Source organism: Eptatretus burgeri, chromosome 10, assembly GCF_056783735.1.
Source record: "Eptatretus burgeri isolate ZD-2024b chromosome 10, Ebu_testis_v1, whole genome shotgun sequence".
NCBI classification, from domain to species: domain Eukaryota; kingdom Metazoa; phylum Chordata; class Myxini; order Myxiniformes; family Myxinidae; genus Eptatretus; species Eptatretus burgeri.
This window is the reverse complement of record NC_140970.1, coordinates 95,642,585-95,669,637: the sequence shown is the minus strand read 5'-3', so window position 1 is coordinate 95,669,637 and position 27,053 is coordinate 95,642,585. Positions and strand designations below refer to the sequence as shown.

The 27,053-nt window shown below is 42.4% G+C and overlaps 1 protein-coding gene across 1 annotated transcript in view; it reads right to left on the bottom strand.

The window, feature by feature from the left end:
• Window positions 1–704: 704 nt before the first annotated feature.
• The window catches only part of RPN1 (ribophorin I), a 39,969-nt gene continuing 13,620 nt past the window's right edge, over window positions 705–27,053 (bottom strand). The window contains exons 3-10 of the mRNA XM_085899514.1: window positions 25,466–25,772; window positions 17,822–18,031; window positions 17,514–17,706; window positions 9,632–9,731; window positions 7,521–7,659; window positions 3,658–3,777; window positions 3,230–3,475; window positions 705–1,575 (exon numbers count right to left, since the gene is read on the bottom strand). Of these exons, the coding sequence (XP_085755640.1) occupies window positions 1,393–1,575; window positions 3,230–3,475; window positions 3,658–3,777; window positions 7,521–7,659; window positions 9,632–9,731; window positions 17,514–17,706; window positions 17,822–18,031; window positions 25,466–25,772 (1,498 nt within the window). The 3' untranslated portion in view covers window positions 705–1,392. The remainder of the gene's footprint in view (window positions 1,576–3,229; window positions 3,476–3,657; window positions 3,778–7,520; window positions 7,660–9,631; window positions 9,732–17,513; window positions 17,707–17,821; window positions 18,032–25,465; window positions 25,773–27,053) is intronic.

Sequence of the window (27,053 nt, the reverse complement as noted above, 5' to 3'; positions counted from 1 at the left end):
ACAAATATGTGGAGTCCGTATCAAAGGATGGGTGGCACACCGTGAGATAAGATGGCGCAGAGTTAGTGCACTTGAATGGGAGCCGTCTAGCCTTAGTTCAATTCTCAGCCCACATTTAAAAAAAAAACTACTGGATTAGTACTTCGCAGATATGGTGTTGCTTCACAAAGTGTGTCTTCCCTTAAATGGACATCAAGATCAGGACTGGACTGTTACAATTAGTTGATGAACATAAGAGCCCAAAGAGACTTTTGACAAAGAACAGGTGAGTTCGTGCAGGTACCCTGAACAAATTCCCAAATGCAAGAGTTGTAAGGCCTTCACACTGCAGTTGACTGAAATAGGTTGAAAAAAGCAGCAAAGGGCTTGGGCTCTGGTACACAAAGATTGAGGCAAGAACAGTGATGCCACCACAAAAGAGGCAGGTGGGCCTCACAAAGCTAAAAAGAGAATAGCCAGGAATAGATACATCAGTGTCAGGCATATCCTTGTTTAGCAGGCAATATCTATAGAAGCAGCAGGTAGCTGCAAGCAATGATCTGAAATGGGCCCACTGCTGTTGATGGTCCTCTCTGTCAGGGATAGAGGAGAAATGGGTACAGTAGCAGAGGAAGGAATGATTTGGGTGGCAACAGAGGAAGGGACAAGCAGCAGGAACAGGATAAGAGTGGAGTTGGTGATAGACAAGACAGTAGGACTGGATAAATGGTTGGTACAATGTTTTATCTCGTACAATGCAAAGCACCAAAATACATGCTTGAACTGCAGGACTTGGCCTTAGAGTCAGACTGTTGGAGGCTTTAAAAGAATTGGTGACTATAGCAATACCAGATGAGGGAAAGCGAGTGTCGGGGACAAATGATACATGTTCGGCACAATAAAAGCCCAAGAACAAATGCAGAAGCAGTAATAATGTAGACAGGATAAGAATGCAGGGGACATGAATGCCATGAACGACACAAATACAAGTACAACACCACATCCATTCCAAATTAAAACAGTGACTTACTTGAACAGTAATGGAAAACCCCAAAAAATAAATTGCATGTTGAGATCAACGATTGAAACAAAATCTTGTTGGAGTTTATGGGACCTTTTTGCAGTCAATTTTGACTATATGTGATGAAATGTGAAAGTAATCCATAAAGCCACAAATAAGTAGAGTCGAGGTAGGACCAACTGGCTGATCTAAGTAATTAAAAATCTTGAAAGTCAAATGACTGCATTGTTGGTACATTCTGTAAAATAATGGTACACACATTTCTTCAGAAACAAACAAACAAAAAAACTGAAACAAACAAAAAAACAAAAACAAACAAACACCGGCTCCAAAAGGAACTAAGAAAGACTGTGGGGAAAAGAGTGACCAATCAGTACAAGCAGTGGCGGCATTCAGAGTAGATTGACAATCGAGTCTATTCGCTCTGCAAGTTCCCTGCGCCGAGTGCTGCTCTGCCGCTCATTCTCCAGATACGGATTACGACCCAACTTTCCATGCACGAGGCGATCTGCATCGGTGGCAGCTTTCAATACCATGTCGCGCATCTGTGCATCCATCTTTTGCAGCTCCGTAACCTGACAAGACACGTTTAGCAAATTGCATGGCTATGTGAGCAAGTGGCTTCATCACAGCACAGGATTTATAGGTCAGCAAATACGTAATATGGTAAACCCATTCAGAACCGTCTATCAGAGTAACACGAAGGAGAAAAGAGGTTGAATGATGGGTGGGGGAAGAAGGTCGGCAGTAACTTGTGCCTGCAGTTGGGCATGGGACCATTGGGAAGAGGTAAGCCAAATGGACCCGCGTTTAACTGCAGACTTACAATGTTTGCCCATAAAAAAAAAACCATGAAAACCACATTATGAAGAGAACATGGCAACCACAGGGCAAGTAGATCTCCGAGGAAAAAAAGAATCATCACTGCATCACAACGCATCTCATGAATGGACATAAGCAAGAACAGCTGGGATTAAAATACACAACGAAAAAACAAATTCTCCACCTTGAATTATCCAGGCAATAGTCTTACCTTTCCTCAATATGGACCGCCTTTCCTCAAATATACTCGTTATTTTCCCCCAATATTATATTATTCTCACAAACAAACCACCAGGAAGTACCCCAAGTATGTCACAATGGATCCAGAGAGCATTGTCGTACCTTAGTCAGATGAAATAAGCCCTTAAAGGACACGAGGTAGTTTCCTGGTAAAAGTGACTAGAGCAGCATTCCGCAATATGAGAGAACACTGAAGTTAGAGAACAGTCTGCATATTCAAAGCTGGAAAGCTTCTTAATTAGGTCACTCTCTTCCAAACTCAATATATCCCATCTTTTCATCAATGTGCAAGCTTGCTTCAATTCCATGTGTTATGATGACTATTTCTTATAATAGTTATACACAGTGAAGGGCCCATCATTTAGCATGTTTGGCCCTGAAAAGGGCAATATCCATGACCTCGATGTCCTTTCTGCATGTCGGTGATGGAATGGTCTTGCTTTTGTAATGCTTCTCATTGAAAATTGCATTACTGGAATTGCATTTTATCCTTTCCTTGTATGTATTTCCATTTTAAATTTACAACATATAAATATCCCCCCTCCCAAGCCCCCACTGCTTAAAGGAAAAAAAAACCACTATGTATTGTTTCGGATTTGGAAACCTTGTGCACACAAGCAGCCAGAGTCCCTGTAGTTCAGTTATTTCAATAAATATGTGTTTATAGTAGAATCCATCCCCTTTGTCTCATGGGAATTACATGTGTGTGCAAAGAGTTATTTTATAGTCAGGTTTATTACATCCTCATCAACAACAACGACACCACCCTCACTCGACCCGGTCGCCATTACGCACGTGTTCGGGACCACGGACATGAGCGGAGGTTTCGTCACCTCAGGGCTGGCTCCACCTTAACCAGATGAAGTGTTCGGCCTGACCAATGAAGCACGACTGCGTGGTTATTTAGGTATATTGGAGATCTCGATAATTAACCCTGCGCCACATGGTCGAAATATTGGCGTCCACGGTCCTTTAAGTGGCCCGTCGACTCCGGAGTAATCCGGGGTGATGACCTTCGATTCCGGGTGGAGACGGCGCAACTGCTCAGTCTAGCGGTCGTCCTCACCCCTGATCCCCAGCCCACAACAGTATAACCCCAGAATGTCTCATTGCTTTCTTGCTAGTAAATGAATCTCAAGTCAAATAGATAAATAATTTCAGAAAAACCTTCTCGGTGACGTCTGTGCCATCCGCCTTGGCTCGGCTGAGGAGTGCAGCAATTTCTGCGGAGAGGGCGCGATGTTCAGTATCGATGTGACGTCGTGCATTTGTTAGTACAGCTCCTTCGCGGTTCACTTTGAAACGTGTCACGGCCTCAAGGAAAGGCTCATAAAGCGCAGCACGCTTCACGATAAGGCGCCGTATTTGATCTGCCAACGAGGCTACACGCATGCGAGTTTCTGCTGCTGGATCCTGAGACAAAGGGATCATTGTGACAGAGGTCAATCCCAGCATGCCAAACAACAACAATAACAAAAAAAAAAATGCAGTAATCGAAAGAAGGTTAATCTTAAATACGGGTTGGTAATGAAGTTGAATTAACAGGGCGAAAGCGAAGAAAGGGGGGAAAATGGAGGAGGGGGTTGAAGCCTCACCTTGGTGATAGAAAAGTCTAAACGAACGTAGATGATGACGGTGAGGAAAAGAATGCAGAAAGCAGCAACGACGAGCAGTGGCTCTTGCAGCATCAAAGCTTTATTAAAAGTGTAATGAAGCTGGTGGTGGGAAAGGGCAGAACAAGAAGAAAGTCCTCACACGGGACATGATCGCTCTGTGCTACGCAAGAAGCAACTGCAGAAAGCAGATGTTAACAGCAACAGTTCAACAATGCAAATTATTGGCCAAGAAGGATCTCAACAAGGCAAGGTATCCATATGGAATGCCGTTGGCATGGCTACCGACTCAAAAATTACTCTCTGAAAAGATACCATGGAATTTTCAACACCGACACATGGGTAGTTTTTATCACCACAGAAGGATAAGCCCAAAAAACCAAGAGGGGCCCTTTGGGTGGGAAAATACATGTGGTATCTGGTGAGCACCCAGCAGTAACCACCAATGATGTCAAAAATGAGTGCTCGACAACCTGCACCTGTTCATTATGTGGGTTTAACAATGCTAATGTTCTTCTGTTACATGGATCTAATGCACACCATTGACTCTTAAATGCCTTTCAGGGAAACATGGGCTTGATCGTGAAAAGGTGTTTACAAAAACACCACAGATCACTGAATAAAAAGATAGACTTGAGAAAGCAATAAATTAAAATAAAAACAAACAAACATTCTTGGTGAAGATAAACAAAACGACCGACGACAAAAAAAAAACAATCGTCTTTTATCCACGGGTTAAATATATGTACATGATCACATGAACATCCAAGATGAAACATTTCCATGACTCATATGAAGTGTGGTCGTTGGTATAATATTCACTCAGGTCGTGACTTCCACCAGATGCATCCGTTAAATAGGAAAACATTATTTAACCAGAGAGTTGGTGTCAAAGCCACCAAATGCTCGCCTGTTTATACATTTATGGTTTTTAAAAGACTAGTCTCATATTTCTTATAAAGCATTGCAGTGAAGTCTGATCCAAATAATTTTAAAGCAATATATGTATTTGTATATTGTAATCAGTAAAAAAATAGTGTGGTAGACAAAAACATTAGAAAGGAAATAACTTTCACCAAAAACTAACATTTTCACGCTCACGCTCACGCTCACACCGGGGGCATTGCAAAAGCTCTCTGTTCTTCGAACAGACGAGCTAATAAAAACTAGATCCAAAAATATAAAAAGCTTGTCCATCTTTTCATTTGTGGTATGGTGGCATTCAAATTTGTTTGTACAATCTCCAACATAGTTTTGTCGTATTTCTCGTTCCACAGACTCGGGGACAATGATGAGCATGCCTGCTCCGAGTCTGTGAGGCCAGCGGTTCGATCCTAAACCGGTTGAGTCATACCAAAGACTTAAAAAAAAAAAAAAAATTGGTGCATGCTGCTTCCTCACTTAACATTTACAGGACAGAACACGAATTGGTATCTCATGGGGCAAAGGGGGAGGGGGGAGTGGGGGGGACAAATTGCTGAATTCATTGCAATGCTTATAAATGCTCAAAGATGCCAGTGCCCATGACTTTAATTAATTTCCCCAAATGCCATAACCTCTATCATGTCTTATCCTGAGTCAAATGTCAAAAATTTAATATCTTAATTGTCCTCAGCAGAAGTTCTGACTGCTGAAACAGTGTTCATCTGTCTAATTCGGACATTGTTTGACATTCCGGGCATCTGCTGGTTAAAAATAAATAAATATATATTTTTAAAAGAACAACTTTCGCACATCCGCAGTGCCATGGATTGTCACACGTATGACAATCATCACATTTGTACGATCATTTCAAGTAGCTTTTTCCACATGAGCATACCCCTCTGTGTTTTTAACTTATTCTGCCCTCATAATGTCATCCAAGTGATAATGCTGAGTCGAGTAGTGCGAAGAGGAAGCACAATACACTTACAATTAAAGACAAAGTTGAAATTCTGCAGAAATTAGACAAAGGTTATTTGTTGTTGAACCTGAGGGAGTGCTACAGGGTTGATAACACCACCATGCATGATATAAAAAGGCAATGTGATAAGCTGTTGAAGTTTTATGCTAATAACGATTCAAATAAGGGCATTGCTAAATGGAAAACCTTGCATGCCACGATATCGGTGGACTTTGATAAGGTTATTTACAAGTGGTTTCAACAACGTCGCAGTGAAGGCGTACCTATTTATGACCCACTCATACGTGAAAAGGCTAAACAATTTCATCAGGACCTGAAAAAAAAACAACTCAGTGAGCCTTGTGAGTTTTCGCCTGGTTGGTGTCAGAAAATTAAGTCACGCCACACCATTCGATACGTGAAAACGTGTGGTGTGAAAGTGAGTGCATATCAAGAGGCCGCTGAAAAGTACGTAGACAAGCCGGTAGGCGGCGATGGGTCGCCGAGCATGGAAACTATAAGATGTAGAGCAAAATGGATGTCATATAGTGGATAGGGAATCACCTTAAGATTATGCATATCAAATCTCATCAAGTTCAATCTTCTGATAACTACTCGGTATCCATTTGAATGAAAAGTACCGAAAATGCGGTTTGAAATTGGAAATCCCCAAAGTTCGAGGGGGTGCTGTGGGTGAACAAAGATCTAAATCGAAAATCCGGCTCAGTCGTTTGTGCACAATGTATTCCAGACGATTAGTGTGAATTTTCATGACCATCCGACCATAACCCGAGGAGTAGCATTTGGCGCGAAGGCACCTCCAGCTCTCACATATTATCGATTTTTGCACTAATCGACCTTTAACCCCTGACCTAAGTGAAATCGGTCAATATGTCCTGAAGCAAAGTTGTACTCATTGAGTACCATGAACCTGCAAAGTTTCATTCGTATCGATGCACTCACCTGGTCGCTATGGGGCCTTCAATTTTCGCCAATTTTCGCGCATACCCTAATTGTAGGGGGTGCTGCGGGTAAAGTATTCCATATATCACAAAAAACCGGAATATATTTGATAGAGCATCACCTGTAGATCATTCGTGCCAAATTTCATAACCCCTACGTGGGATAATGGCTTTCGGAATTGATTTCGCATGAACGGTACCGATTTTGAAGGTTTTTCGGTTGTTGCTAGGGAACCAAAGCGTCCCCAGCAACCATCACGATTTCCAAAGCACTCGGTCATAAGATGTACCTCCCACCTGAGTTTGGTCAAAATCCGCCCACATTTACTACCAATTATGCTGATGACAAACGAACAAACATCCAAACAAACAGACAGAATTACTGACAATAAGGGTCACCTATTTCGGCGACCCAATATTTTTCTAGCGTTGGTGCGATGATGATAATTCAACTCCAGAACAGATTCACAATGCTGATGAGACTAACAAAAACTATTTTAAACAAATAAAATGTCATATTCTAAAATCCTAAAAAATGTAATTCAAATACCGTTCTGTCCCAAGGAATTCAGATTTGAGAGTTTATTTACTGTATTTACTTGAACACTGTGTGGGGTATCATGTTGGATGAACTCTCTCGTTTCTAAAGTAATTGTTTTCATCGTTTTCTTTCAACTGGACTCACGGCCATCAATTATTGAACATCTTGACTCATCTATATAAAGGATTTAATCATGCTTCAAAACATCAAAATGGTGTGATACACAACTGTTCAATGTCTACATATATGCCTCAACGTCTACATAACACAGAGTAGTTTGCTGTGGCCTGCTGGCAAGACAACGTAATAATCAACATTAAGAGAGGAATGACTGTATGATATCAGCAGTTGTGTAAAAAGAGGAGGATAAGTTCAAACTACAAAGTTAAAATAAGAAAAGAAAACAGGTTTGGTCCTGGATTTATCTTCACTTGTACTTGACGCCTTCACTGAAACCCACCACAAAATCTTGTATGTGCTGCTCCACCAAGTTGCTCTTACGAGCTATGATAACCGGTCGTCCAAATGTGTCGAGGTAAGTGAAGTGGAGCATCTGGTCGGACTTGTGCACTGGGTAAGGTGGTTGCAGCTCAATGTTCCTGAATTTCAAGCAGAAAGTGGAAAAACTGATTATCAGAGAGGTATCACCATTATCGGGAAAGAAGATAGCCACCCTCATTGCAAACAATGCAACTTTCATAATCACCATCCTCCCCTCACCAAAATAAATAAATCCAGTCCCTCAATCGATACGGTCAATGCCTACCTAACTGCATAAAATTCAAAACACCTAAATTAAAGTCAAGGACTCCGGACTTGAATTTCCCACGAACACAGCAGCTGAGATTAGGGGAATTGACATTACTTTCAATAGGAATCTGGGTACCAGTGACGTCATCTTGATGACATCGCTTTTCTCTCCTCCTCTCAGCAGAATTTCCTACTCCCCATGGAAGTCAACCTCATGGGGGTTTCATGTGCCCTCACTTTTAAATGCTGAACATCAAAGAAGCAAGCAGCACGTACCATTTTCTGAAGTCTTTGGTACGACTGGGCTGGGGTTTGAGCCGCCGCCCCCCCCACCCCCACAGACATTTCAACAAGAACTACTACATAGTATAAATGACAGCAATAAGTGTGGCACTTATACTTAGTTGGAAATGGGTGAGGTGGTTGGAGCTCAATGGTCTAGCATTTCAAGCAGACAGCAATAAGTGACAAGCAAAGTTGAGCATTGCATCATGCACATTAACATTGGAGTTGATGAAAACTGCATCAGGCAAAGTCTCATGATGCCGTCTGGCCTCGCAGGTCATTAATAGTTCTATTTTTCTTCAAGACACTCAACAACTGCTCTAGCCATAAAATAGAGCATCAAGTAAATATTAGAGCGAACTTTGTGTGAATCAAATGGACAATTGTCCACTGTTGGAGCTGTTACTTCTGGTGAGTAACGAGAGTATTCAAAATGGCCTCGACAATGCTGTGAGGTCAATTGTGAAGATGTAGCTTGTCTTGTGGAACACACGTCATTCTGCAAGAGTTATTTAAATTTTAACTGAATCATCACCATTGAGATATGGGGCTAAAAACGATATTGCATGATATCGCAAAAAGTTATGGACTACTTGTGACAAACCGAGCTGGAATAGTTGGATATGTGACAAGAACAAGCCTATTCGATTTTGCTGAAGGTCTGGATTCAGATCCGACCCATCAGTGGGATACAAAATTTAAACTGTTTAGCCTGGCAGAGGTATGCGCTCCACAGAGTGCTGTTCTGTTTCACCAAGTGTCACTCTGAGTGATTTTTCCATTTTCAATATTGGTGACAGCAAACAATGTGTTAGATTCAGATTTAAAATCTCTTCAACACTATTTGCAAACAAACTCAAAGCAACACTCCAACCACCACCTCTTATCATCCCCCATCCAAATCCTCGATCTTTTCTACTCCCGTTCATCCACCCCAAGCCCACCTCCTTCAAATTCCCTGCTTTCCTTCCTGAAAATCCCTGTAATGTCCATCTTGTGCACAACATGTTCCCCGCCACATCCCTCTCCCTTCCACAGATTTCCTAATGTCTGTTCTCCACTGTTTTGTCCTTCCCACTCCCGCCCATCTTGTCCCATGCCCCCCCTTGCTGTGTGTTTGCTCTCATACGAGCCTCGACAAGGTATACAAAAAAAAGCACAATTTTAACCCTTTGAACCCTGAGCTCCTTGGACTTTTGGCTCTCCCACCCTGGGCTCCCGAGAGAAAAATCCATCCGCTCGGGTTTTTGTAGGCTTGAAGAGCTGCCGATAAACCAGCTGCTTGGGTGTATGGAGTTATGAATAGTGGCAGGTAAACCAGCCGCCAGGGTTCAAAGGGTTGAAAACAAACACCAAAGTGAGCTCATCATTTCCAACACTGCAAAGTAAAGCCACATTTCATGTTCACGTTAAGGAAGAGAAATATGCTGCCAAATCTTTAAACATTTGAATGTCAAACAACAGAAAGATGCTTCTCACTGAACCAACTACCCACAACCAATGTCAAAACAACAACAAAATCTCTTCTGTACCCACTTGGCTCCCTCCGGAAGAATGATCTTCACCGTCAGGTCATCAATGACTTGATCGTCAAACACGTGATCAACAAACCGCATTTTAAGAGCATACTGCTCACCTAAAAAAAAAAAAAATAAAAATAAAAAACCTTGTTGGGAATGTCGGTGATACAATGACAGTAACTGAGTATTAAAGGGGAACCCAAATGCAATTTTTTTTCTTTCTGGAAATCATTGAAAATCATAAATCACGGTCTAATTTGAAGTGAAAATAAATTTTGAATTTTTTTTTTGACAATCACAAAGTGTGAAAAAAAACCCGAGTGTTGATTTTCGATTTCACCAGACTCAAATTAGTCCAGCGGCTAAGTCGAAAAATATTTCACTTTGTGGAGAAATTATGAAACTTTGCAGATCGGTGGAGGACCCCAGTGGGAAAATTTTTCGATTAGGACCCAACTCTGAAGCGCCCCCTGGTGGCCGCCATCTTGAGTTTCAATATGGCCGCCACATTTGATATATATATATATATATATATATATATATATATATATATATATATATATATATATATATATATATATATATATATACATATATATTTGCCCATAACTTCGAAACTAAAGCAGATAGAAATACGATTGCAGTGGCTACCCCCCATTTTCAGGGTCAATTAATTCAGCGATATCAATATCATGCATATCTAATGTCAGCCATCTTGGATTCCAAGATGGCCGCCATGTTAGACATATATTCCAACAACTCTTAAACCAAATTTGATAAGAAATGCTATTATCAGCGGCTAAGCCCCATTTTCAGGTCAAGGAATCGAATGAACTCACTATCATGCTTATCTGGGATCTGCCATCTTGAATTCCAAAATGGCTGCCATGTATCAAACGACATGATTCTGCATAAATAAGTTCGGAACAAGATTAGATAGAAAAGTTATTTTTGCAACCCGTGTGGAAGATGAAGCATCGATGACAATTTGGGTGAACAGGTGATCAGTTAGCACCCCATATGATTTTACTTGGCACTCCATAATATTTCAGTGCTGCCATCTGTTTGCATTAGTTTAGGTTAAGACAGCAGACATCAAAGTTAGTTATCATTATTGTATTAACGCATGTTTCCTTTTCAGGTGGAAAACCATAAACCATGTCCAGGTCATTCAAGATCGTTCCTTCAGGATCAACAGACAGATCCTCAAAGGCAGGAGGAACACCTGACTTCAACTGGAGCATCTGTGTCCTTTGCCAAAGGAAAACCCAGGACCCCCTTGTTGGACCCGACAAGGGAAAGTGGCTTACGAAAGGAATGGTATACTGGACACTCGCCCAAGACCTAAATAACGCTAAGGATGCTGACTACAACCCATTGAAAATTGATTTCACTCATCTAGATGATGGGACTGGCATTGAGCAAACACTACGTGCACATCAGGCTTGCTGGCATAAACTCTGTAAAAATGAATATTGTGAACTGAAGTTAGATAGATGGAAAAAGCGTAAGGTAGCCTGCGACGATGAACCTGAAGCATCTCCCACAAAAACTAGGAGAATGAGTGCAGATAAGCGTACCACAGGCAAAAAGGACATGTGTCTGTTCTGTGACAGGAGTGAAGATGAACTCCATTCTGCGTCAACCTTCGCGATTGACAACACTGTAAGACAATATGCGATTCAACTTAGGGACTCGTGTTTGCTCAGAAAACTTGCTCGTGGGGATCTGGTGGCTCTAGAGGTCAAGTATCACAAAGCCTGTATGACAAAACCGTTTCATGAGGCGAGGGCTGCACAAAAATCCTGTGATGAATCGCCCACTTCCTCATTTGATAGTATAGCACTAGCAGAACTTCTAGCTCACATAGAAGCCAGTAATTCGCAAGACACTGCTCCCGTCTTCAGATTAGCCGACCTGGCTGAGACATACAACCAACGACTGGTTGATCTTGGGATGGATCCTGAGGTTCAAGTAAACAGAACATGCTAAAAGGAAAGACTTGCAGAACTGTCCACATCTGACGGCCGCGAAGCATGGCCGCGAAATCGTATTCGTAGCTGACTGTGATATTGGAGACGCGGTAGTTAGAGCTTGTGACTGATTCAAATATCATGTGCTTGGCAAAAGCGGCAACAATTGTTCATAAGCATATTTTCGAAAACTCTTACATCTGCAATGGGAGATTAAACCGTGACGAACAGGTGAGATCTGTACCAAACGTGCTGCTAGCCTTCGTGAGCATGCTGCTTGAGGGACCAAACATAAGGGACCAAATAGAACGGACAATGCTCCAGCGAAATGCTGGATTAACAATTGCCCAGCTGCTTGTCTTTACAGTGTGAAACATGCCAGACATCAGTGTTCTGCTGTCCGACATAACAGATCACAGGAAACACCTCCCCCAATTTATGTTGGTTTAAAGATGCATTCAGAGACTAGGAAGCGTGAACTTGTGGATCGGTTCCATGGTTTGGGGCTCTGCATTTCCTATGATCGTTTGCTGAGGTTATCTGGTGTAGCAAATCGTCTCTGTAAACAGTATGAAGAGGATGGTGTGGTCTGTCCACCACAGCTTCAGAGGGCGTTTTCATCACAGGACAAGCTGATAACTTAGACCATAACCCAAGCTCAATTTCGGCAAAAGACTCCTTTCATGGGACTGCTCATTCCCTCTGTCAGCATCCAGATGCAAATAATTCTGGTCTATCTCGCCTCGGCACCTCCATGTTTGATCACGAATCAAGCCAGGCGAAATACGTTCAGCAACTCCCAGGGGAGTACACAAGTGTACCTGCTGCACAACCTCTCCCAAGGGATGCTCATGTTCCGATCTCTGATGGGCCTGTCATGTCACCTACAGATGAATTACTGAAGAAGGACCATAAATTAGAGTACAAGTGGTTGGAACAACAGATGGAGCTTTGCCAAAAGGAAACGCTTGGTGCGACCGATTATCCATCCTGGGCAGCCTACCACACTTCCAATCAAGAGGAACCTCAGAATCCTAAGACAAACATTTCGTTGCTCCCTCTCCTCCGAGAAAAGTCCAACACCGTGGCAATGATCTCGCACATTATGAACAACAATGCTGCCACAACATATTTCCTCAATCCTGGTCAGACGCCAGTCCTCACAATGGATCCTCACAGCTCCAATGGCGGTTTCCCGACTTGTATGGTGAGGACAAGTACGTAATTGTACTAGCGGGGCTGCATACAGAAATGGCTGCGTGGAGTACCATTGGCGATATTCTTGATGGAAGTGGGTGGACAGAGGCTTTGGCACAGGCCGACATTGCGAGTGCAGGCACCTGTGAAGGATTCCTTCGAGCATCTCATGTGACCAAAACCCACAGGGCACATCAGGTAACCACCGCAGCTTTGTATCAGTTACAGCAAAAGGCCTATTCGGATTTTAAACAGGCGGAAAGCGCAGACCATCATGATGGTGAACCTGACCCAATCGAGTTCACTGAGTGGTGTGCCGGGAGGTCCGATAAGTACCCACAGTTTCATTTTTAGCAGACGGTGTTAGATTTTGAACTGACAATCTTCCAATTCATAAGGTCCTTGCGAGTGGCTGATTTTGACATGTACATTGCATCACAAGTAGATTGAGTACCGTGGTTCTTCGCATTTGACCATACAAACTATGCCCGCTGGCTACCAGTTCATGTGCGAGACATGTCCAATTTGCAGGATAAGTGCCCGGATGTCCATCGTGAGTTCAAGCATGGAGAAATCACTTCAAACAAGACAGGTCGACCGTTCTCGTCTATTTCGTTGGACCAAGCACACGAGCAGGTTAATGCACTCGTTAAGGGGGACGGCGGAGCTGTTGGTCTCACGGAAAACCCTGGAGCGCTTTGGAGATGGATGGTTGCTGGACCTGAATAGCAAGACTAGTTGAAGAGTTTAAGGAGGGTTTCGACGACGCCGGGGCATCCATGACACCTGCTCGCCACCATGAACAGACGAAAAGTGTCCAGCAGAAATTTGTTGAAGATGTACGATCATTGGGTGTCACAATTGAAGAAATGGGCAACCCTTTCATGGAAGATAGTATGGACTTGCTGAATCTCAATTCCAAAGTCATCATGCCAGAAAAAGTTGTGAAAGCCATGAAGAACGTCAATGCGCTAGGAAAGTCAAACTATGATGAATTTGTGGAAGAGCGTTTAAAGTCCAATTCGAAGTCAATTGGAGACACCATTTCCCACAACAATCTGGCTGTGTTCAGCATGCCTGGTGTGCAAAAAACAAAGGCAGCAGGAAAGTTGACTGAGCTGAAGAATGACAGGGCTCTGTTCTCAAGGTTGTACATTGCTAGTCAAAAGAGAGACGGGGATATCGATGCATTCTTCAGGCATGAAAACCAGTCTAGTCCACCGTCACTCGCAAGTGGAGGTCAGATGAGACAAGGTGACAAGCATCAGCTTCTGGACTGTCTCAATGGTGTGATGACTGATGATGGTACGGCCTTGGTAGTTGATGCCAAAGTTCTTGATGGCCCTGCTGTTGTCCACTTTCTACAGCTTGGTACCTGTGCCACCTTCGAAGATTACGCCCAAGATATCTTTATCCCATATGTGGTTCGGGAACTGGGGAATGCGAGTCGCATTGATATTGTTTGGGATGTCTATCGGACGGACAGCTTGAAAAACGCAACGAGAGAGAAAAGGGGCTGTGGTACAAGACGCTGAGTGACTTCAACACGAATTCCAGGTAACGGGCCAAGCTTTCTCCGAAACAGCGACAACAAACATGAGATATTCCTGTTTCTTGCCGAGAAATGTGTGAACTACCAAATGGCAGGTGACAAGCTCATCTACAGCACTGTGGATGACAAAGTTGTGTGCTCTTCCAAAGACGCCATCAATGCAGCTCTTGCCCCTTGCTCACATGAGGAAGCAGACTCGAGGATCTTTGTTCATGTCATTGACATGGTTCGGCATGGACATACAAAAGTGATGATCCACACTGTGGACACTGATGTAGTGGAAATTGCACGCGCTCACTTCTTGAACATTGGCCTCAAGGAACTTTGGGTTGCCTTTGGAACGGGTAAGAATTACAGGCACATCGCAGTACACCAAATCATTGCTAACATAGGACCAGAGAAGTCCAAGGCTCTGACATTTTTCCATGCATTTATTGGCTACGATACGGTGTCCTTCTTCACAAACCGTGGAAAGAAGTCTGCATGGCAGGCATGGCAGGCAGATCCAGATGCTACATAAGCATTTGGGACATTGTGTTCACAGCCAGATGAGGTGCCGAGTACTGTCAAGGACATCCTGGAACGATTTGTTGTGTTGCTGTACGACCGTACATGTGAACTTCAGGGCGTGGATGCTGCACGGCACTACCTGTTCACTAAGAGGTCAAGGGAGATTGAGAATATACCTCCAACAGCATCGGCTCTCTTGGAACAAACAAGGAGAGCGACATTTCAAGCAGGTCACATCTGGAGTCAGTCGTTAGTCTCCAACCCAGTTGTTCCCCCTCCAGCTGATTGGGGTTGGCAGAAGGATGGCGAGATATGGACAGTGATATGGACCGTACTACCCGAGGCATCGAAGGCGTGCTACGAGCTCCTGAGCTGCAAGAGCAAGAAAATTTGTAAAGGAAACTGTAAATGCTACAAAGCAAATCTCCAGTGCACATCCCTATGTGCCTGTGACGGACAGTGCTCTGAAAAATGACGTTGGCCGCTGAAGTTGCAGTCCTATATAATTTGGATTAAGGGTTATAAGAAAATATGTCGAACATGGCGGCCATTTTGGAATCCAAGATGGCGGACACCAGATATGCATTGTCTTTGATTTCACTGGATTCCTCTAGGCTGGAAATTGGGGGTTAGCCAATGAAATTGCATTCCTATCCGATTCAGTTTAGGCGGCCATATTGAAACTCAAGATGGCGGCCACCAGGGGACGTTTCAGAGTTGGGTCCGAATCAAAAAATGTTCTGACTGGGGTCCCAAATCTGTGTGCAAAGTTTCATAATTTCTCCACAAAGTGAAATATACTGCCATATTTTTTGTCTTAGCCTGAGAGAGACTCAAATGAGATTTGTTCCATCTGGCTGGGGGATGGCCAGACGGATGCCCCTGGAGTACACCAGCCAAGAGGGGAGAGCAGTACTCCATCAGGCTGCGGATGAAAGCTTTGGACATGGTCAGGAGCTCAGGTGGGCCGAAGAAGGACTTTGCACGACGGAGGATGCCCAATCGGCGACTGGCTTTGGAGGAAACTTGGAGGTGTGGCTTTCCCAGGAAAGATCATGGCAGATAGTGAGGCCCAAAAGTTTGAATGAAGGGACTTCTCCAAGAGGATTGTTGAGAAAGTAGACAGGGGGGGTTGGGGGGGGGGGTGTTCCAGACGGTCCTTTGGGAGAGGCATCGTGAGACTGTGGGATTTGTCAGGATTGAAAAACATGTTCCACGTGTTGGACCAGCTTGTCATTTTATCCAGATCTGCAGAGTGAAGAGGCCGCTGTTGAAAATATTCAGTGGAATTTCAAGAAACTATTGGAGACAAAATTAGTGATGGAAACGCTTTCAGGATTGTGGAGCCGTATCGTTTTGAGCCTTATGCGAGCGATTCAGACGAAGATTGCACAGTGGAATGTTCGTGAAGATGAAAACACCGGTCCCTTGTTCACTTCAAATTGGGAGATTTTGTTTTTTCCGTTCAATTGACAGTCTATGAGAGATTTGTATTAACTGATAAATCAGTCATATTTATCCAGTGGAAATATCGCAAGGAAACAGGACAGACATGACGATGGGAAACGGCACGACACATCATGGACATCATGAACAAAATGGGAGACGAATGCTTTGGCTCGCAGTCACAAGCTGACCGGATGTTTTGCAAGTTACGGGATCGTCCTGTTTACTACTTTCCCGAGTTGCCATTTGGTGTCTGCGGTTATGCCGTGTCGATGTCCTGCCCCAGTGGAGGGTGGAGTGGTAATGGGGAGGGGGGGAGGGGGCGATGGGTATTGTTCGGGTGATGGTTGATGGGGGATTTTTGGGGGGTGGTGGAGGTAGGGGAACGGGGTGGAGGGGGATGGAGGGGAATTAACTTGAAAGTTTTAGTGTCCAAGGTAAAATCCTCTCGGAGGAGTACTTCATACATACATACTTTCTCTCTACTATAAATAGATGGTGGTTAATTTGACTTGTAGAAATTTGTGTTGATAACAGATAATTAGTTGCAGGTGTCTTGTGATAACTGCCAGGAAATGGCAACAGGTGTTTGATTCACCACTCAAATGATTTGAGTTCGGTGATTTGAGTCAAATCGTGCTGGGAGCTCAGTTGAGATAGTGTTTGTTTCGAGTTACGGCCGTTTTATGGTGGGGATGGCATCTTCTCTCAATCATGGCAGATAACCATACGATCTAGCCATCTCTGTTGTTTCATAACAGTGCTCTGTAAATTTTTTCGAGAACATTTTGTAAGCCCGATCCACACTCGGGTAATTTGGACAAACCTCGTCCAATTTTTGGCAAACTTAGGCCTTTTCGGCCATTGGTGTAGCATGAAACCATTTTGGTTTGTATTATGACAACCCAAAGGATGCATCGACTCAGCATATTTGTGGAAAATCGAAAACTATTCAACGTTTGAGTTAAATCATAATGCGATGTAACCCATAGACAGTACGGATATGGCAGTCAATTCCCAGGAGTGATGTCATGCTAAGCATGAAGAAGAGAATATTTTGTCTTCTAATCTACCCACGAGATAAAACAGAAACCTAAAAAGTCACATCATATCTATTTTGTTAGGTATCGCAGAATAGATTAGCGTCGATGTGGTCAAAGCGTTTGGGTTCCCCTTTAAGGATACAACAGCAAGCTTGTGAGGCTAATGAAGAATCCTACCAAGGTTGTAGAGGTATTCGTAGCTGGGCAGATTGTAGCCAATGTAATAATGGGTTTTCCAACCACCAAAGAGAGGGAAACGAGGTCTGACATCCATTTCAACAGAGTCTTCCATCACAAGGAGATTGCTTGTGGAAATGTTCCCAATCTCATCACGGTAGTAAACATCTTGAGCAGCTGCTGGAAGAATTGTCTGGAAGAGGGGATAAACAATACACCATTAGGTGGGAAGTGAGACCTTACTGTTGTATGTTAACACAGTACCTGCAGACCGATGCTATAACCAATAATCAATTCATCATACTAGCCTTGAAGGAACGGACAGACGAGATGCCGCTCTCAGGCTGACGCTGGTAGTCATAGCGTGAGAACGGGCCCTTCAGCACAGCCCCCGAATGTCGCAGGTCAACGGTCTCCTCTACGGCGATGTTCCCCCAAAGGGAAACTTCAATGACACGCTCAAGCTTTGTCACAGTCAAGAAAGGAGAGTTGTTTTCAAAGTGAATACGCATCGTATCCTGGAGCAGGAAGGAGAGCACAATTTGACAGGAACTTTAAATACTTACATACAACCAGCCATGGAAGTTATTGGGGGTTGCGAGAGGGAGAAAATTGTACAAGTATATCTGGGTGTACATCAAGGCAAGGTGGCAGGTCAAGATAGCAAACAGGTCCAAGGTAAGGAATAAATCAGAGAACGATAATGCACACGTTATCAAATCAATCTTTTGTGGAAGAGGATTGGATGCATCTTGGATACAAGAACTGCTTACAGTCGGCTGGATTTGTGGATGACAAATTAAATAAGATATACAAACTTGGGGGGTGGGGATGTATATTTTCATTGGAGGGGGTTCATGCCAAAGGAAAAACAATGGGAAACATTTACTTGGAGTGAAGGAAAAGTATCATCTGATATAGAGGTGAAAGAACGGAAGGAAGCAAGACATCGAGCATTAGCACCTCGCACATGAAGCGGAAGAGGGGGGTTTGCAATTGCTTTTGTGTGTGTCTGAACAATGCACAACTTATTTTTTTTAACCATTTGAACTTTTGTCATCCAATTTTCAAGAAACATTTATTTTCGACAAAATGGAGAAGACTAATGAATGATTGTGTCAAAATGTCAAATAGCAAAGTCACAGTAAGCAGAAATGGTCTTCATCAGCCCGTCCGATGCGCAGCGAGAGGCAGCTGGTTAAAAATTTTTTTTTATACTGAATCACTTCCATGCTTCTTTATTTATTTAACAATGAGCTTCAGTGTGTGTCCATGCCACAACATTTTTACCATTCGAGCTTTTGTCATCAAATTTCCAATGAACCTTTATTATGATAATATTGAGAACAGGAATGAATAAAATGTGCGATATTTTTAGCTGTTATTGGTTCATGAGCGCCAGCCAGAGTGACCACTTTTTTCGTTATGTCTGTGTGTCTGTCTGTCCAGAGCACAACTCCGTGGACTTTGATCCGATCTTGATGAAACTTGGTTGTGTTCGACATCAATGTCGAGTTGTGTTTTCCTGGATGAGGGCGTGGCTACGCCCATTGTGGGTGGAGCCACGCCCACAAAATAGCCATTTTTAGGGGGTTGTCGGATTAAAAATCTATCTTCTCCGAGGGAATTGACTGAATGGAATGGGTTCTTCGGTATTTGAGTAGCAAAATTAATTATCTAAAACTTATCGTTGTCCGATTTTTCATTTTCGTCCCAAGGTCACAAGGTCAAAAATTTAGAAAATTGCGAATTTTGACGTAAAAATCATACGACCGCCCAAACGTTGAGAGCCAGATGACAATATTTTTTATGCATAATCTTGAGGTCATTCCCCACCTAAAGCCATGAAACCATTTTGCTCTATCTCGAACACCTTGCCCGTAGCGCCCCCTTCAAATTTGTTTTTACGCTGATTTCATCAAAGTATGGATAATCCGAGGAGTGCGAAATGCCATATAGCCTATATGACGTTATATTGTTCCTGGAATGTTCCGGAGGAAGTTTTGCACCAAAGGTCATAATCCTTGACCTTTGACCTTTAAAGGCCACAAAGGTCAAATTTTCAAAGTTGTGGGAATCAAACCGGGTTTTCGACCTTCTTCGACGAACTAACTCCAATAAGCTATAGCACGTATCCTGTTTCCTTATTTTAATGTCCACAACATTGTTTTGTGACCTTTAAAGGTTATGCAAAGGTCAAATTTTGAAAGTTGTTGAACGAAACTGGGTATTCGACATTTTGCAGATAATAACCTGTCACCCGTACCACATCATGTTGATCATTTTTATAACTTGGTCAAAAATTATCACATCGTCTCATCTTTGACTTCTGAAGCAATCTGCATCGTCAAATACCGCTCATGAACCATCGCAGTCTCCAGACTTGTTTTCATCAAGTTTAGTTCGAGTACAAACAGGAGCAGATGGGCTTTGCATTTTGAGATGCTTTCAAATTGTTTTACGACAGCTTTAGGAATTGAATGGGTAAGATAAATAAACAGGGTGATAAACAACTTTCACTTTGGATAATTTGGTTTTGTTCTCCACTTGTGTTAATTATCTACAGAAGTGCAAGATAACTGACCATCACTTTAGCTTGAGAATTGCTTTGTTGGTTCAAACTAAACCTTCCTGCTCTTGCTCACCTCGTGGGTAATCCGACTATTAATTTGCAATTGGTCACTGGCTTTGACACCAATAAATTTTTTTTTTATAAAGGATCCAAGGCATCAAAAAGCTACAGATATCGAACAAACGGTTTAAAACGGAGCAATGCTCACATGGAACCGAACAGGCAACAGGGTGTAAGGTACGACTAGTGGCTTGGCATTCCTAGGCGTTCTGCTTGGCACCCTCTTGTGCCAATTGACATTCCTCAACACTCAAGTCAACCTGACCAGGTCTCTCAGCATTTGCCCGCTGGTTCCAGCGCCCGCCCGGTGAACGGCCCCACGACACTGCATGAACTGTTGAACTGTCCACAAACCGCATGAACGGTTGAAAGGCACGTCCACTCTCTGTTTCCAGCCAACCCGACTCTCTTGTGATGCGCTGCAGTCCAGCCGCTATGATTCATTGCAGGTGCGCAGCCCATTCACATCATCGATGCCGCGACGACTGGGATGCCGGGAGGATGGGGATTATTGCAGCGCAAGCATGGAAATTACTCAGTTGATGGACAGAAGGTTGGTTTAGGAAGGGAACAATGGGGAAGGTTCAGTCTACAATCACAATGCATTTCCCTTTCCCTGATATGAGGGGATGGGTAATCTAATTAAATAAAATTGCTTTGGACATGTTGAAACTCCAGTTATTTTATGTATTGAATGTCTCCCCAAGGCTTTTCCAGAACCACAACATTAAATCAAATCCACGACTACAACAGATTTCTTCATGTAGATTACCCCAAAGCCAATGCAATATATAACATGATAAATGAACCCATTATAAAAGAGGGGGAGCACTCTGTAGAGTGCAAAACTTCCGCCGCCAATACTGCGAGGTCACTCAAGTGAACCTGATATCCTATTCATTCAATTTGACGTCAACAGTGCTCAAAGAGTTATAGTTTGCAACTTTCCCTTTTACTTTTAACTTTTACATACTCAATTCATTCGTCATAACTAGATTCCTTGAGACAAAAATTGATTTTACGTGGGTATATCCACCTGAAGTTCCAAAATCAGCCGCAATTACGATTTTGGCATGTTTTTTTTTGTTGGAAATCACTTATAACATGTAGAAATGCAAAAAAAAAAAATTGAAATTTTGTTGAAAAAAAAGTTGCAAAAATTTATTTTTTCTCCAACAATTTTTTTTTGGGTGGGGGGGGGGTGGAAATCACTTAAAACATGAAGAAATGTAAAAACAAAAATTCAAATATTTTTTCAAAATGGCCGCCATATTGGACTTTGGACCAAGTCCAAAATCTAATGGCATGATCGTTGGACCATACCTAATCCCCCCACCAAGTTTCGTCGAAATCCGTCGAGGAGTTTTTCCGTAATACTCTTCACAAATAAACAAACAAACAGCAAAGGGGTGAAAACAGTAATCTCCTATCTTCGATGGCGGAGGTTAACGAGAGCGCACTTGGTGGAGTGCATACCTCTGCCAGGCTGAATAGTTTTTATGCTTTGTTTTCCAGATAGGTCAGATCTCAGTCCGGACCTGAAGCAAAATCGAATTGGCTTGTTCTCATCACCTAACCAACTCATCCACCGAGTTTTGTTATAACTCGTCCATAACTTTAAAAACATATATTGTTTTTGGCTCCATCTCTCAATGGTAAGAAACCATTGTAAAAATTAAAACTAGAGGGGGAGCACTCGGAAGAGTGCAAAACCTCCGCCGCCAATACTGCTGGGTCACTCAAGTGAACCTTATATCTTATTCATTAAATATGATGTCAACAGTGCTGAGTTATAGTTCTTTTCTCCAACATTTTTTTTTGGGGGGGGGAGGGGGTTGGAAATCACTTAAAACATGTAAAAATGCAAAAATGCAAAAAAAAAAAAAATGCAAAAAAAAAAAAAAAAAAAAAAAAAAAAAATCGGAATTTTGTTGAAAAAAAAAGTTGCAAATTTTTTTTCTCCAACAATTTTTGTTGGGGGGGGGGATGGAAATCACGTAAAATATGTTGAAATGCAAAAAAAAACAAAAAAAATTTTCTCTAACAATTTTTTTTGGGGGGGGTGTTAAATCACTTAAAACATGAAGGAATGAAAAAAAAATTCTCTTTTTTTTGGGGGGGGGGGTTGGAAATCACTTAAAACATGTAGAAATGCAAAAAAAAAATTTCTTTTCTTTTGGGTGGGAGGGGATGGGGTAAAAAAAAAATTGGGGGGGGGGGGTTGGAAATCACTTAAACATGTAGAAATGCAAAATTTTTTTTATTTTTTTCTCTAACAATTTTTTTTTTTGGGGGGGGGGACCAAGTCCAAAATTGAATGGCATGATCCTTGGATCATACCTAACCTCCCCCACCAAGTTTCGTCGAAATCTGTCGAGGAGTTTTTCCATAATACTGTTCACAAACAAACAGAAAGGGGTGAAAACAGTAACTTCCATCCATCTTCGAAGATGGCGGAGGTTAAAAATTCTCATATGTGGTTCTAGATTCGGATCCACACCAAAATTGAATCAATTCGTCCTCGTCAGACACCCAACCTGTCCAAAACCTTTTGAGCCGTCATGTTATTATACATAGTGTTTGCCCCCATTTCTCAATGGTGAAGAATGACTTTAAAAAAAAAATTATCGGATCCGGATTCATATTCGAATCTTCACCGAAATTGAATCAATTGTTCCTTTGCACACAGCCAACCTTGTCCACAAAGTTTCATCCAAATCTGTCCACAACTTTTTGAGATACAGTAGACTAGGCGTAAGTAGTTACCATCGGGACCGAGAAAAAAGTGACGACTTGCGCATATGCGAACATTCATGATGACTGTGGGGTGAAGGATGAAGTCGCGCGTGCCCTGGACACGTATGTGTGAGAGCCGGCTATTGTACCAAAAGGAAAACACAATCCTCGGGGCATAGGTGGGGGTTCATTGGTGAGTTGGAAAGTGATCAAGCAAAGATGGAATTCATGAATCAGTTTATCAAAAGTAAAGATAATGAACAACTCTGTAAGACAACTCGTATACCATCGGTGATGGTCTGGTGACAAATTACATGACGCACAGTCATCATGGTGATGATTACCACTCAATGCCTGTGTGTAAGTGAGTGCGGTAATGTACAAAACAAGCCAATATAAAACCATGATCGGACTTCAACACGAAGCTCGATCGCTCCTTTACTTCTTCGCGAAGTAATCCGTTATGTTTGACTGCCTCAAACTCTTGGGCATCTGGTGCATGAGAAAGGACTCAAACCGGTCATTGTATTCCATGATGTCTGGGTAATCCTCCACCGAAAGACAGTATCGGCGCATCACATCCAGGGTGCTGCCTGAATCCACGCTTCTTGACCTTGCCGATTCCCTACTTCACTTTGAATCTGCATATCCAGTGCATCGGCAAGGTCTCGGCATCATGCCCGAGGTCCGCAGCGAACTTACGTGCCTTCAGCAGCAACATTTCACGGTCCAACCGAATATTTGGCTGAGCCGACATTTGCCGAAACCAGATGATGAGCGCGTCAGACATCTTCAAAGGACATACATTTCACACATTTCACACTTACCACCGGCTTCGCGATCTTCTCCACTTGTCCAAATATCTTGTCCTTATTCTTCAAGATATCGTTCAATGTCTGCCGTTTGATGTCCAACTTCTCAGCTATGGCTGTTTTCTTAATCAGTGGGTTTGCCTCGCAAAACTGGATAATGTCGTATTTTTCTTGGTAGGTTTTAGTTGTAAGCTTACGCTTAGTCGCCATTATCCTGCCTGCAGTGCGATCAATGTGTGTACGCAGTTATAAATAGCCTATCACTGGCGGTGTAAACCAATGAGCGAGCATCACGATTCCATGAAATCGGGCTTCTCACGAGGCAGCAGTTTCGTGTGACGAGTTAGGAGTGGTAATTTACTTGAGTTTCCATTACGCGGGAACGGACATCTGACGACTTAGACGAAGTGACGACGACTTACAGAGGGATGACCCTTTAGTTAAAGGGATTTAACATGAGATAAATTCGGGACTTTTTGACGCTGCCGACTTAGGCGAAGTGACGAGTTTCACGCTGCCGACTTTCGCCTAGTCTACTGTATCTTGAAATATCGCTTTTATCCCCATCGCTCAATGGTGAAGAATGACTTGAAATTAAATAATTCTCATATCTGGATCTGCATCTTCACCAAAAATGAATTAATCAACTCTTCCGAGTGGTACTCCAAACCTGTCCACCAAGTTTCTTCCAAATCCATCCATAACGTTTTGAGATACTGTGCTATATATATATATATATATATATATATATATATATATATATATATATATATATATATATATATATATATATATATATATATATATATATATATATATATATATATATATATAGTATTTTGGCCCCATCTCTGAATGGTGAAAAATTACTTTAAAAATTCCACTATCCAGATACGGATTTGGATTTTCACCAATTATGTGTTGCTGTCCTTGGCCGGTCACCTAAATAAACAAAAAAAAATTCAAAACGATTGCTTGAAAACTGCGTCCAAAAATTGTGAGACAAACAGACGGACAAACACAACGGAGCAACATACTTGGTGAAATTTTTTTTTTGTCCGCCTAGTAACAAACGGACAGAATGATGCACGCGACCAGCCGATATACTGCACTTGAAAAATCTTTGATTTTCCCAAGTAACAAACAAGAAAGACGTCGTGCAGTGCACGATACTTGCAAAATCCTGAAAACAAATTTGACCTCAAAAAAAAATGAGTGGTTGAGTTCAGTGACACGATAAGCAAATCCTGTTCAAATTTCAAGTCAATCAGATAAAAATTGATTTTATAAATGTGAAAAAGTTGTTGACCTTTGGCCTTTTAACCTCAAAATCGATAGGCCTCTTGCTTATGACCTACTCTACCATTGTGTGAAGATCGGTTTAAAATTGTGACCGGCAGGCGATTGACAGACAGAATCAATCACAGACAAGACCACACAATATACTTGCGAAACTTCGATTTCACAAGTAACACACAGACAGAGACAGACAGACAGACACAGACAGGAAAACAACCTCCATCCACCTTTGGCGGCAGAGGTAATCAGCTGTCCAGCTCAGCACCACACTGCAAACGGTGCATCACTGAGCTTGGCAAATCAGATGTTCTCAATATCCATACAGTAATACATAAAAAGTTTCCCACCAATGTGCTACTCGTCACCAGAAATAGATATAGTCTTGCGTTCTGGGGGTTTGGACAAAATTAGGAAAAATACATGTACAATTTCTTCCATAAAATTCAAAGACCTCACTGCAAAGAACTACTCACGGAGCTAAAAGGCTGGACATCCTTGAAAGGCCCATACTCAATGACGTCCTCATTCTTGGAAGTGCTGTCCAGTTTGCTGAAGCTTTCCACATTCTTGGAGGCCAAACGCACACGTGCAAGCTGTGTGGAAATGCTGTATGGACTGTAGAAGTAGTGGTTCCCCTGAAAAACCACCAGCTGGCGCTCCGTCTGCACGATGTGCGTCGGGAAGGGGCTGAGTGTGCGAGTGAAAGCAATCTCCACAATTACTTTGAGCTCTTCTCCCGAGGATAGAGGTGTGGGTAACTTGACCTCATAAGCAATACCCCTGCAGGTAAAATAAACATTACAATACAAATGTTGATGCAAATTTTACAGTAAAAATTTTTTTTATACATATACTTATCTGGATAGAAAAGATACCAGTCCTCCAAAGCAAATCAATAAAACATCTCAAAATATGATATTTTCGATTAATTGGAAATAATTGTTTTTAAGTAATCATAAAATTTACCGAAGTTGGCTTGGAGGTTGGCCTAAATTGTTATTTGACCATTTCCCATTGGACAATTTATTATTGTACAATTTTCCCTGCCTGCCACTCCCCAAGTAGTTGGTGAATCTACTGCCCTTTGTCATCGAACTACTCCAGGAGCCTAAACGATGTACAAACGAGAACGACAATCTTCGACGTTGCGACATCACCAGATATGCCTGCACCCATACAATTACATCATTATACATGTACCAAGTTTGATATAAAATCCCTGAACTTAGAATCGAAATATGAAATAATTACGGCTGCCAGACCATGCGTCAGATCGAATTGAAATTTAAAACATATATTCCACATGTCTACTAGATCATAACTGTGATGTTAAACGTCAATCGATGAAGCAGTTCAAGAGAAAGGATTTTTTGACGAATTTTATTCAAACCAATATGGCTGCCAGACCATGTGGCCTATTTATTATTCGTGAACACCCTGGTATTCCCAAGGCTTAGGGAACATGCAAGTGAAGTTTCTCCTCGATCTGTCGAGTCACTCTGGAGAAAAAAAAGATTGTAAAATGTTTATTCGTCCAAAAAAAAACAAAAACATCATACCTGCCAAACTATGCGACTCATGACGTCATCGGTGGAGAACTTTTTGTTCCTCATGGATAGGCAATCATACCTGTAAAGTTTCGCCTCGATCTGTTCAGCCGTTAGAGAAATTTTTGAAGATTTTATGTTAAAAACAATATGGCTGACGAACCACGTGACCGATGACATCATCAATTTTTTTTTCACCTCCTCAGGTAAACGGAGTTCGACGGATAACCCTGTTAGAGTTGACGAGGTTAATTGACGTTCATGGTCGCTTAGCAACCCGCCAGACCACGGAGTCGTCCGCGGCTGGTGGCCTCAGGATCAGGCGTTCTAAGGAACCCGAGGGCTTAGTGGTGAACCCTGAACCGTAACACTATACATATACAGCTCTCTAGATCTATAAATATCGCTCAATACCGAAATAAGTGCGACTTTTTTTGCGACCACAAGCTGTGGTTGAGATGTGAGCATAATGAGTCCCAGCTCAACGTACAACCGAGGTAAGACATACTCTGAA